The sequence below is a fragment of the Chiloscyllium plagiosum genome, unplaced genomic scaffold, assembly GCF_037043375.1.
Source record: "Chiloscyllium plagiosum isolate Xiang-an unplaced genomic scaffold, Cpla_swu_hap1 HiC_scaffold_17, whole genome shotgun sequence".
NCBI classification, from domain to species: domain Eukaryota; kingdom Metazoa; phylum Chordata; class Chondrichthyes; order Orectolobiformes; family Hemiscylliidae; genus Chiloscyllium; species Chiloscyllium plagiosum.
The window spans coordinates 367,701-380,563 of record NW_028270155.1 but is presented as its reverse complement, the minus strand read 5'-3'; the positions used below and the strand labels follow the sequence as shown (position 1 = coordinate 380,563).

General features: G+C 42.0%; 1 protein-coding gene across 1 annotated transcript in view; it reads right to left on the bottom strand.

The window, feature by feature from the left end:
- Positions 1 to 443: 443 nt before the first annotated feature.
- The window catches only part of LOC122558704 (aldo-keto reductase family 1 member B1), a 117,245-nt gene continuing 104,825 nt past the window's right edge, over positions 444 to 12,863 (bottom strand). The window contains 5 exon segments of the mRNA XM_043707496.2: positions 444 to 483; positions 968 to 1,050; positions 7,265 to 7,297; positions 7,299 to 7,349; positions 9,801 to 9,888. Of these exon segments, the coding sequence (XP_043563431.2) occupies positions 444 to 483; positions 968 to 1,050; positions 7,265 to 7,297; positions 7,299 to 7,349; positions 9,801 to 9,888 (295 nt within the window).

Sequence of the window (12,863 nt, the reverse complement as noted above, 5' to 3'; positions counted from 1 at the left end):
AATGAAATGAAACATTCCAAGGTGCTTTACAGGACTGTTATCAAACAAAATGTGATGCCAAATCAGGAAGATGAGAATGGCTATGAATTTCATGTCTGTAGTGCAATTTCCAATGGTGCATTGAAGATTGAGCACTCTGTTGTTGGTGAGCAGAGTTTCCCTTTGTGCATTCCCAACATGCGTCAGAAGCCTCAGAAGACATGCTTTTGTGGTGTCCCACAGCTCTATGAACTGATGTGAGGCCAGACTACCCATTTAAAGAACAAAGATCCAGACAATGAATCCGTGTATCACTTTACAAATAGAAGATGCTGAGCTTCAATATGGTCAGAATCTTTTTCCAGAGTTGAAATGTCTAATACCAGGAGGCAAACTCTGACTTTGTATAAAAGGTGGTATCTGCGGGAGCTCAGGTCTCCATGGAATACTTGCAGTTTGACCAATCAGGGATCTTTAAATGGGTAAAACTGATGATCCTGTAACCTGGAGGAATCAAGTAAAATATAAGAATAAGTTACCTCATTTGCCAGAATTTATTTTTATATTAAGAGAAGGAAACTAATTCGTATACCTTGTTGAGCAGAAATCCATCCAAACCCAGAGGAACCTCATCTTGTCCCACTCTCCTGATCAGTCTCCAAACCTTTTTTAATCCCAACAGATCTAATGTGACTCACCCTCAGTCCTGTATCATTTAATAGTGCATTCAATCTAATCTAATTCCCTTGGTCACTACTGCAATCTTCCATATCCTCCCTAATTTAATCCCATTTTCCTGCTTACTCCCAATTTACTTTGCCCAGTCGAATACCACTTTCCACATTGTTTTCCATAGTCTAATATTTCATTTAGTCCAATTTCAGTCTCCTGCTCACTCCCCTTACCATTTAAATTCCCAACCCATCTTATCCTACACTCTGCCCCCTATCTGCTTCACTTAGAGAAGGTAAATTCAAATACCATCGACTTAGTTAACTGACAAACTCTCCAGTTCTTGGTTAATGCAAGCAGTGATTGAAGGTCCTCATCTGTCATCTCAAAGTCAAAAATCTGCATCAAAAACAAGTCAAAGTCAAAATGGAACTTCACAGTCTCTGAGCCGGGAGACTGACTAATCCCCAGAAGATACCCCACATCTACATCAGCTGTAACAACTGCTGCCAGTGTCTTCTACCCTCTCCTGAAGACAGGGCTTTACATCAAAGCCCCATAGAAATAAACGAACATTTAGTGCCTTTGATAACTGGAATGCCCCAAAGGAAAGCCACTCAGCTCCTGACCTCATGTGGTGTAAAATTCCAAGCAGTGGAATGTGGTGAAACGGTTAAAAATTATGTCCCAATACATGTGTGAATCTAACCGGAATGGAGGTGTTGCTTAGTCCCGTGTGAATCTTATTACACACCTCCCCGTGTGAATCTTCTTATCTGTATGTAACCAGAATGGAATGTGTTTTTTAGCCTTGCTCTGCTGTTCACATGAATGTTTATATCTGGAAAAGAGTATATCAGCTGGAAAAGTCTCCAGTTCGGTGAGTCTGCTCCGGGGTTACGTTTAACCGCCGAGCGTGGGTTGTTGGCAACCGCTCTACGAGAACTGACGGCTCCCAGTTCCGGTAACATGTAGAGTGAGTATAAGCCAGACCCGTTGTGGCGACGCTGCGGGGAATAAAATGCCCATATTCTAGCAGACTCGCCTCTTGGTCGTTTGTTCTGTGTCAGACTACTCTCCTACGAACCTGACCTTGAGAATTTTTTAAAACATTTGGCGTAGTCGAGCAGGGTCAATCGCAATTGAGGAGAGATTTTGATACAGAACAATGTTTTGGAAACAATGTTTTTGGCGACACTGCGGGGAATAAAATGCTCATATTCTAGCAGACTCGCCTCTTGGTCGTTTGTTCTGTGTCAGACTACTCTCCTACGAACCTGACCTTGAGAATTTTTTAAAACACCTCATTACAGCCTTGGTCTAAATATGGACAAAACAGCTGAATTTTAGACATGAGATGAGAATGATAGCCTTTGGCATCAAGGCTGCATTTAACTGAGTGTGACATCAAAGAGCTCTCACAAAATTTGAGTCAATGAAAAACAGGGGGAAACTCTCCACTGATAGAGCCATACATGATGCAAAGCCAGATGCTCATGGTTTTCAGAGGTTAATCAGCAGAGTATCAAAATATCACTGCAGGAGTTTCTCAAGATGATTTCCCAGCCCCAAACATCTTCACCGATGATCAGGTGGTTATTAGAGGTCAGAAGTGGGGATGGTCACTGATAATTGCACAATGTTCAGAACTATTTGCAAATTTTCAGGTCCTATGTTTCCTATGTCCATTGTAACAACACCTGAACAATCTGCAGGGCTCACAAGTGCTAAGCAATGACCAACTCCAACAAAAGAAAAACTGCTGAATCCCTCACTATCATTTTTAAACAAATATTCTTGGAATGTGGATGGCCGTTGTTGCCCAGCACTTAATGGGAGAAAGTGAGGACTGCAGATGCTGGAGATCAGAGTCAAAAGGTGTGGTCAGTGTGGACTTGTTGGGCCTGTTTCCACACAGTAGGGAAACTAATCTAAAAGAATCTGAGGAGCAGGAGAGTTGATGTTTCCAGCGTAAGTTCTCCATCAGGATTTACAGCCCATCCTAAATGTCAGAGGTCAGTTATGGGTCAACTACATTGCTGCAATCTAGAATCACATGTAGGATAGACCATGGAAGCATAGCAGATTTGCTTCTGTAAATATTAGTGAAACAGATGGGTTTGAATGACAAGTAAGAGTTGTTACATGATCTCCAGGAGGAGAACTCTTTAATCCAGATTTTATTGAATTCAAATTCCACCATCTGCCACAGTGGGATTCAATTCCACATTCCCAGAACATTGGCTGTTCCTTCAGTGTTGCTGCATCAAAATCCTAGAATTCCCTCCTTAACAGTACTGGGGATAAACTTACTCTCTAAAACCTGCAAAGCTCACCTATAACCTTCTTGTGGGCAAACAGAGATGGCATCCACAAGTTTTGAGAAGATGGTATCCTTCATTCACCTGGACAGGGCCTAGGTTTAATGTCTCATCTGAAAGACAGACTGAGGGGAGAAGTAAGGATGGGTGGGGGACGGAAGATGACAGGGTTCAACCTGTCCCAACCGATCTTGCTTAGAATAAAGATGACTGGAGTTTTCCAAAATCAAGCTTTGCTTCATTATTTTTGATGGCCAAAATTGTCCATTCCCCAGACACTAGGAACAATGATTTTGTCATATTTTAAAGTTAGAATCTATGGGCATAATGAAGATACAAATATACAAAATAGGAGAAGTTCAGGCCTTCAAGCCTACTCCATCATTCAATAAAATAATGGCTGACCTTTTTGTGTTGCAAATTCCACATTCCCATCTACCCAATAATCTTTAATTCTCTTCTGAACAAGAATTGATCCAGTTCAGCTAAAAAAAAATTCAATCACCCCCCGCCCCCCCCCCCCCCAAACTCAAAGTTCCAAAATCACAGAAAAAAATTCTCATGTCTATCTTGAAAAGGCAATCCCTCAATTTTAAAACAGTGCTTCCTGGATTCACCAACAAGAGGAATCATCCTTTTCACACCCACTTTGTTGAGACCATTCAGGATCTTATACACTTCAATCAAGTCATCCCTCATTCTTCTAAAATCTAGCGGAAATAAACTTCCTCTGTCCAACCTATCTTCGTAAGACAACCTACTCATTCCAGGAATTAGCATGAATTAGAATTAGGTTTTATTGTCATGTATGCTCAAGTACACAAATGCATGAGTACAGTGAAAAGTATACAAAGTTGCTATTCCTGGTGCTATCTTAGGTACAAAGATACCTAGGTACAAAATCTTAGGTTAAAAAATAGAAAAATAAAGAAATAAGTTAAAAAGTTCAACATTATTGTCCTTCTTAAACTAGAAGTCTGCAGATGGTCCAAACTGGGCTTTCCCCATGAAGGCCCACTCTTCCCCATGCTGGGCACACTTTCACCCACACTGGGCTAAATGCCCCCCACCCAGGACTAACTGGCTAATTTAGTGCAATTTACATGTGACAAAATTTTGAACTTTGCCCTGGAGATACAATAACTCTCATGTAGTACACGATTAGATAATGGACCTCAAAGTGTATTATCTACATTGTGTTTTGGTGCAAAAAACATATTTTTCAGAAATGAAAACTGTGTTTGACAAATTTATCAGAATTCTTCGAGCACGTAACTACACAGGGTTAGCTAGGTTGGGTGGATGGCTGGTTTTGTGACACATTGTGACCTCAGTTAAATTCCCACACTGAGATTATCATGAACCCAGAGATGTGGTGACCCTTCGGTTAAACTCACCATTGCTGATTCTTTCTCATGAGAAAGCAGCTCTATGGTCCTCTGAAACTATGATGATTTTAGCTTTACTCCACAAGATAAAAACTCATAATGTTGGGGTTATAAGACCATAAGACATAGGAGCAGAAATTAGACTATTCAGCTCATCGAGTTTACTCCGCCATTCAATCATGAGGTTTCTCAACCTCATTCTCCCACTTTCTTCCCATAACCCTTGATCTCTTTGATACTCAAGAACCTATCTATCTCAGTCTTAAATATACTCAATGACCCGGCCTCCACAGCCTTCTGTGGCAGTGAATTCCATAGATTCACCATCTTCTGGCTGAAGAAGTTTCTCCTTAGCTCCGTTCTAAATGGTCTTGAGTTTAATGTAGACAGAGGTATGGCTAGCTAAAAGGAAAGAGAGTCACAATAAATGGGAAACTTCCAGGATAGTAAACTGTAACCAGTGGAGTGCCACAGAGATCAGTGCTGTGAGCTCAAATATTTATAATTTCTATTAAGGACTTAGCGAAGGGACAGACTTGCTGATATGAAGATGGAAAGGAAAGCAAGTTGTGAGAAGGATGTAAAAATTTTGCAAGGAGATTAGATACATAAGTAGCAAAAATTGGCAAATGAATGTAATGTCACCCAGTTTGGCAGTACAGTAGAATTAAACAGAATATCATTCAAATGGAGAAAGACTGCAGAATGCTGCAGTTCAGGATGATCAGGGGATTCATGTACATGAACCAAAGAAGATCAGCACAAAGGTACAGCTCGTAATTAGGAAGGTAAATGGATTGTTGACTTTTATTGCAAAGGGTAGACTACTGCAAAAAATACGGAGGTATGGCATTGAGGGTGAGTTGGAGGTTTGGATTAGGAGTTGCCTGGCTGGAAGAAGACAGAGGGTAGTAGTTGATGGCAAAGGTTCATCTTGGAGTGCCGTCACTAGCGGTGTTCCGCAAGGATCTGTTTTGGGACCATTGCTGTTTGTCATTTTTATAAATGACCTGGAGGAGGGGTTAGAAGGTTGGGTGAGCAAGTTTGCGGATGATACGAAAGTCGGAGGAGTTGTAGACAGTGAGGAAGGATATGGCAGGTTACAGCGGGATATAGATAAGCTGCAGAACTGGGCAGAAAGGTGGCAAATGGAGTTCAATGTAGCTAAGTGTGATGTGATTCACTTTGGTAAGAGTAATAAAAAGATGGGGTACTGGGCTAATGGTCGGATACTTGGTAGTGTGGATGAGCAGAGGGATCTTGGTGTCCATGTACACAGATCTTTGAAAGTTGCCACCCAGGTAAATAGTGCGGTGAAGAAGGCATATGGCATACTGGCTTTTATTGGTAGAGGAATTGAGTTCCGGAGTACTGAGGTCATGTTGCAGTTGTATAAGACTCTGGTGCGGCCGCATCTGAAGTATTGTGTGCAGTTTTGGTCGCCATATTATAGGAAGGATGTGGAGGCACTGGAATGGGTGCAGAGGAGGTTTACCAGGATGTTGCCTGGTATGGTAGGAAGATCGTATGAGGAAAGGCTGAGGCACTTGGGGTTGTTTTCATTGGAGAAAAGAAGGTTTAGGGGTGACTTGATAGAGGTGTACAAGATGATTAGGGGTTTAGATAGGGTCGACAGTGAGAATCTTTTTCCACGTATGGAGTCAGCTATTACAAGGGGGCATAGCTTTAAATTAAGAGGGGGTAGGTATAGGACAGATGTTAGGGGTAGGTTCTTTACTCAGCGAGTCGTGAGTTCATGGAATGCCCTGCCAGTAGCAGTGGTGGACTCTCCGTCATTATGGGCATTTAAGCGGGCACTGGATAGGCATATGGAGGATAGTGGGCTAGTGTAGGTTAGGTGGGCTTGGATCGGCGCAACATTGAGGGCTGAAGGGCCTGTACTGCGCTGTATTCTTCTATGTTCTATGTTCTATAATATAAAAGGAGAGAAAGCGCAGGAGAAATTCAACAGGTCTAGTAGCATTTGTTCAGAGAAAAACTGTGGGCGGCACGGTGGCACAGTGGTTAGTACTGCTGCCTCACAGCGCCAGAGACCCGGGTTCAATTTCCGCCTCAGGCGACTGACTGTGTGGAATTTGCATATTCTCCCCGTGTCTGCGTGGGTTTCCTCCAGGTGCTCCGGTTTCCTCCCACAGTCCAAAAATGTGCAGGTTAGGAGAATTGGCCATACTAAATTGCCCGTAGTGTTAGGTGCAGGGGTAAATGTAGGGAATGGGTGCTCTTCAGTGGGAGGGTGTGGACTTGTTGGGCCGAAGGGTCTGTTTCCACACTGTAAGTAATCTAATCTAAAAACAGAATTAATGGTCCAAGCCCGCCAGTCCTGTAAGAATTGAATGAATGGGGGAAGAGAGTAAGTGTAAGAGAATGTGTGAGAGAGAGAGTCAGCTAGACTCTGATGAAGAGTCATGTCGACTTGAAACGTTTGCTTGCTCTCTCTCCAAGGATGATGTCTGACCAACCGTGTTGGGTCATTGATTACATTCAAAGTCGGGTTATTTGGAGTTGAGGTATGAAAGACACAATCAGATCATGATGTTTTTATTTGGCAAAGCAGGATTGAGGGGCTGTTCCTATTTGCAATGATCTGTTCTTCAGTACTTAGTAAATAGAAAATGGTAACACTTTCTAAATCAAAACAAAGTTGAATTATAAAAATATTGCCTCTTTACTATTTGTGTTGTCATCTGATAGGTCTAGGTTTCTTATCTCCAATAGATTCCACACTTGTTTGCTCCATTCCCAGAGACCATTCCCCATCCAGAAATCCCAATCACCACAAAAATTGTTGTTATTATTTATTCTCTCTCTCTGGGTGATCAGCTAGGCTACTCTTATTGACTGAGCAACTGAGTGACCAACTGGGCAGTCTGCAAGAAATGTTACCTCAGCATTCTCCTGAATCCTTGCAGGTATCACAACTCTTTGGAATAGTTGCTATGTTTCTCTGGACATGAAAATGCAACAAGACCTAGGTATGACAAAGACAATTAATTCTGACGGTGAGACATTTGATGCACACAGAGAATGACTGTGTGAAAGAATTGATCCTAGGACTGGATTTGAATCTTGCTCAGTCATAGGGTGCTTCCTGGAGCACTGTGCATAAAAACAGAGAAATTTAAGCAAGTTTGGCCAACAGCTACAAAGAATGTGAAGAACTCCATGATGGCATGGACAGGTGAACAGACATATTGTATTATGGAGAACAAAGAACAAAGAAAATTTACAGCCCAGAAACAGGCCCTTCGGCCCTCCAAGCCTGAGCCAATCCAAATCTACTGTCTAAATCTGTTGCCCAATTCCTAAGCATCTGTATCCCTCTGCTCCCCATCTACTCATGCATATCTCTATCCACCCTATCTACACCCTTCATGATTTTGTAAACCTCAATCAGGTCCCCCCTCAATCTCCTTTGTTCTAATGAAAACAAACCTAACCTACTCAACCTCTCTTCATAGCTAGCACCTTCCATACCAGGCAACATCCTCGTAACCCTTCTCTGCACCCTCTCCAAATTGTCCACATCCTTTTGGTAATGTGACGACCAGAACTGTACACAGCATTCTAAATGTGGCTGAACCAATGTCTTGTACAATTTTAACATGACTTGCCAGCTCTTATACTCAATACCCTGTCCGATGAAGGCAAGCAAACCATATGCCTTCTTGACCATTCTATCCACCCGTGCAGCAACCTTCAGGGTTCAATGAACCTGAACTCCCAGAGCTCTTCCGTTCATTCACTCTAGAATTAGTCTTGCCTAAATGGATCACCTCACATTTGTCTGGATTCAACTCCATCTGCCACTTTTCATGTATATGACATCAACAGCTCTTCCTTCATTTATCAACGTGGTCACTTCCTCAAAGAACTCTATTAAGTTGGTAAGGCATAATCTCCCCTGCACAAAACCATGTTGCCTATCACTGATAAGCCCATTCTTTTCTAAATATAAATAGATCCTATCCCTCAGTACCTTCTTCAGTAACTTACCCACCACTGATGTCAGGCTCACTGGTCTGTAGTTACCCGGAAAAGCCCTACTGCCCTTCTTGTTCAGGGGAACAACATGAGCAACCTTCCAGTCCTCCGGTAACTCACCTTGTGTTTAAGGATGCCACAAAGGTATCCTTCAGGGCCCCAGATATTTCCTCTCTCACCTCCCTCAGCAACCTGGGATAGGTCCCATCTGGTCCTGGGGATTTGTCCACCTTAATAACCTCTAGCCTACCCAACACATCTTCCCTACTTATGTCAACGTGATCCAGACTAATCAAACTTCTATCTCTAATCTCAACATTCATCATGTTCCTCTCCTCAGTGAACACTGATGTAAAATAATCATTCAGAATCTCACCCATTCTCTCAGGTTCAACACACAGCCTTCCTTCATTATCCTTTAGTGGACCAATCCTTTCTTTAGTTACCCGCTTGCTTCTTATATAAGAATAAAATGTTTTGGGATTCTCCTTAATTCTGCTTGCTAAAGCAATTTCATGACCCCTTTTAGCCCGCTTGATTCCTCGTTTAGGACTGGTCCTACTCTTCTGATATTCCTCCAGGGCCCGTTCTGTTCTTAGCTGCCTGGACCTTATGTACGCTTCCCTTTTCCTCTTGGCTGGTCATTCGATTTCTCATGTCATCCACTGTTCACGAATCTTGCCTTTCCTATCTCTTGCCTTCAACGGGACATGCCTATCCTGCACTATCTTTAACCTATCTTTGAAAGCCTCCCACATCTCAAATGTGGACTTCCCTTCAAATAGCTGTGTCCAATCCATATTTCCCAGCTCCTGACTAATTTTGATATAATTGGCCTTGGTCCAGTTTAGTACTCTTCCCTTAGGACCACTCTCATCTTTGACTACAAGTATTCTACAACTTACAGGGTTAGGGTTAGAAGTGCCAGGTCATAGACTTTGAGACAGAAAAGTATGAAAATGAATGTCCAAAAGAAATGCACAAGTACAGTGGAGGGGCAAACTCCTGGAACAAAATGAGAATGCCCTGAAATAGGAGTACAGGATGGAGAAAAGTCATGGAAAGGCCAAGGCAATTTAGCTGTTGGACAGGGAGTACGAAAATAAAGTGGTGCTGAAGGCAATGTCACTGTTAGAGGTTATTTACCTTATCATAGAAGGAACACTGAAATCATGGTGAGGAGAAATTGCTTTTCAGAAAGGGACGTTTAAGGATGGAATATATCTACACATGGAGAAGTTGACGCAGGAATTTTATTGAAACAAATGGGATAATTATTTGAGACACTAAATTCAAGCAAATAGTAGTTCAATGGGGATGATGCAGGCATTGGGATGAGTGAGATTAGTTTAGAATGGATAGACAGTGAAACAATGTCCGTTTCTCAGTCCACTGTTTGTGAATAAGCTTCCTATTAAAAATCTTACATCCATTGCACCTGGGCTGGGCTCTTCTTGTGTTTCTTCGCTATTTGTTTTACCACTGGATCTTTGAGAAGGTCTTTTGGATCTGCGGAATCATTCAATCTGTAACAGGAAATTGTTCATAAATTTATCATTTTCCTCATAATTGGAACCTCCATACCCTGTGGATTGTTCTAAACTCCTAACTGATTATGTGGGACCAGATGTTACTTTTGCTTCCAGCATTATGGTGCTCACATCTCAAACACATAAAAAGGGCAGTACAGCAACTTGACAAATCTCTTTTCTTCAAAATTGAAGGGGGCTGAAAATGTGGTGTGGATAGAAGGGTGGAAGAGCAAGTGGAGCAAGATAGTAAATATGCAGAAAAGTTATGGAAAGGCAAAAATACTTTAGCTGTTGCAAATATGAGCGGGGAATACAAAAATATAAAGGTGCTGAAGGCAAAGATGCTCCAGCCAAAGAGACAAATATCAGCAGAGAGTAGTCATAAATGAAGTATGAAATTTGCTGCAAGTGATAAGGAGATACTGCTTTTGGACTCCAATTTTGTGTTAGCATTTACAAGTAATATGTAATTTGATAAAGTCATATAGCATGGAAACAAACCCTTTGGTTCATGCTGACCAATTTCAAACAGGATAACTACTCAGTTAAAAGACTAAATACTATTTGATTTAATTGAATACATCATGTAAATTAATTAAAAGCAAACTTTTACAGGATAAAGTAGAAAGTAATGTTCCGTAACTATACCATATGGGATCTTCTGCCAACATTTTTTTTCCAGTGTCCACTTGCCTTGGTAAACACAATATAAGGCACGGTGGCACAGTGGTTAGCACTGCTGCCTCACAGCGCCAGAGACCCGGGTTCAATTCCTGCCTCAGACAACTGACTGTGTAGAGTTTGCACATTCTCCCCATGTCTGCGTGGGTTTCCTCCAGGTGCTCTGGTTTCCTCCCACAGTCCAAAAATGTGCAGGTTAGGTGAATCGGACATGCTAAATTGCCCGTAGTGTTAGGTGCAGGGGTAAATGTAGGGAATGGGTCTGGGTGTATTGCACTTCGGTGAGTCGGTGTGGACTTGTTGGGCCAAAGGGCCTGTTTCCACACTGTAAGTAATCTAATCTAATTAAAACAGAACAATGTTATGATCCCAATTGATGTTATTATTAAACAAGTCAGATAATGGACTGAAATCTGGCTTGACAGATCAGACTTAGTTGCTTTTGGAAGTAGCAAGGTTGACTTTCACTGAAACACTGCCTACAATGCTGCAAATTCAGATTTAATAACAAACAGATATTTACGTCGTGAAATAAGTGGAGATCAAATAGGAAAAAAGAGTACAATTTACATATAACACAAATTTAAAGATTTCAAAACACATAGTAAAATATAATACTCCTTTATAGCACTCGCATCAGTTGGAATTTCCTGTTCCTTCACATCCAAAGGATTTAATTTAATTGTGGTTTCGATTCCCCGTTTTAGAATCTAATAGTCTGCTCATGGAGGCTTCATACAATTGAGCTTAGACTTTCTCAGCTGCAAATAACCCCACTGTGGTTTAACCAACTGCTTCAGGTCATGCCAATATGTTACCACCTCCGTAATGAGCTTTTAGTTTCTGAAATGCAGTATTACCCATTTAGGTCAACATCTCTGGGTGCATGTAAACTTTGCCAACCGAACAGGCTGTTTCTAATCCAAGATGGTGGTAGATGATATGGCATCTACATTTTAATATGGTTGAGTGGGGGATATGTCAAGCCACAAGGTTGCAGGCTGTGCTGGAGTAGAATACTGCTGCTGTTGTTGGCTCACAGCACCTCATGAATGCTCAGTCTTCAGTTGCTACACCTCTTCAAAGTCTGTCCCATTTAGCCTTGTGATATTGTCACACAATATGATGGAGAGTATTCTCAAGGTGAAGGCAGGACTTCATCTTCAGAAGGACTGTGTGGGCATCACTCTTACTGATATGGTCATGGACAGATACATCTGCAGCTGGCAGATTGGTAAGGATGAGGTTATGTATGCTTTTCCATCTTATTGATTCCCTCAACACCTGCCACAGACCCAGTCTAGCAGCTATATCCATTAGGGGACAATCAGCTCAATCAGTAGTGCTACAACCATGATACTCCTGGCGGTTGATGTTGAAATCTTCCATCCAGACTACTTTTTTCACCATTGCCATTTTCAGTGGTACTTCCAAAACTCATATAACATGGAGGAGAACTGATTCATGAGCTGAGGGAGGACTGTACATGGTAATCAGCAGATTTCATTGCTCATGTTTAACCTGAAGCCAAGAGACTTCAAGATGTGCAGAGCGAATGGTAAGAACTCCCACGGTAATTCCTTTCCTCTCACTATTCCTGTCTTGCTGGTGAGACAGAACATAGAACATAGAACAATACAGCACAGAACAGGCCCGTCGGACCTCGATGTTGCGCCAATCTGTGAACTATTCTCAGCTCGTCCCCCTACACTATCCCAAAATCATCCATGTGCTTATCTAAGAATTGTTTAAATCTCCCTAATGTGGCTGAATTAACTACATTGGCAGGTAGGGCATTCCACGCCCTTACCATTCTCTGAGTAAAGATCCCGCCTCTAACATCTGTTTTAAATCTATTGCCCCTCAATTTGTAGTTATGTCCCCTCATACAAGCTGACATCATCATCCAAGGAAAAATACTTTCACTGTCTACCCTATCTAATCCTCTGATCACCTTGTATGTCTCTATCAAATCCCCTCTTAGCCTTCTTCTTGCCAATGTGAACACACCCAAGTCCTTCAGCCTTTTTTCATAAGACCTTCCCTCCAGACCAGGCAACATTCTGGTAAACCTCCTCTGCACTTTTTCCAATGCTCCAACATCCTTCCTGTAATGGGGTGACCAGAACTATACACACTATTCCAAGTGTGGCCGCACTAGTGTTTTGTAGAGTTGCAGCATGATATTGCAGCCCCAGAACACAATCCCTCTACCAATGAAACCTAACACACCGTATGCCTTCTTAACAGCTCCATCAACCTGGGTGGCAACTTACAGGGACCTATGT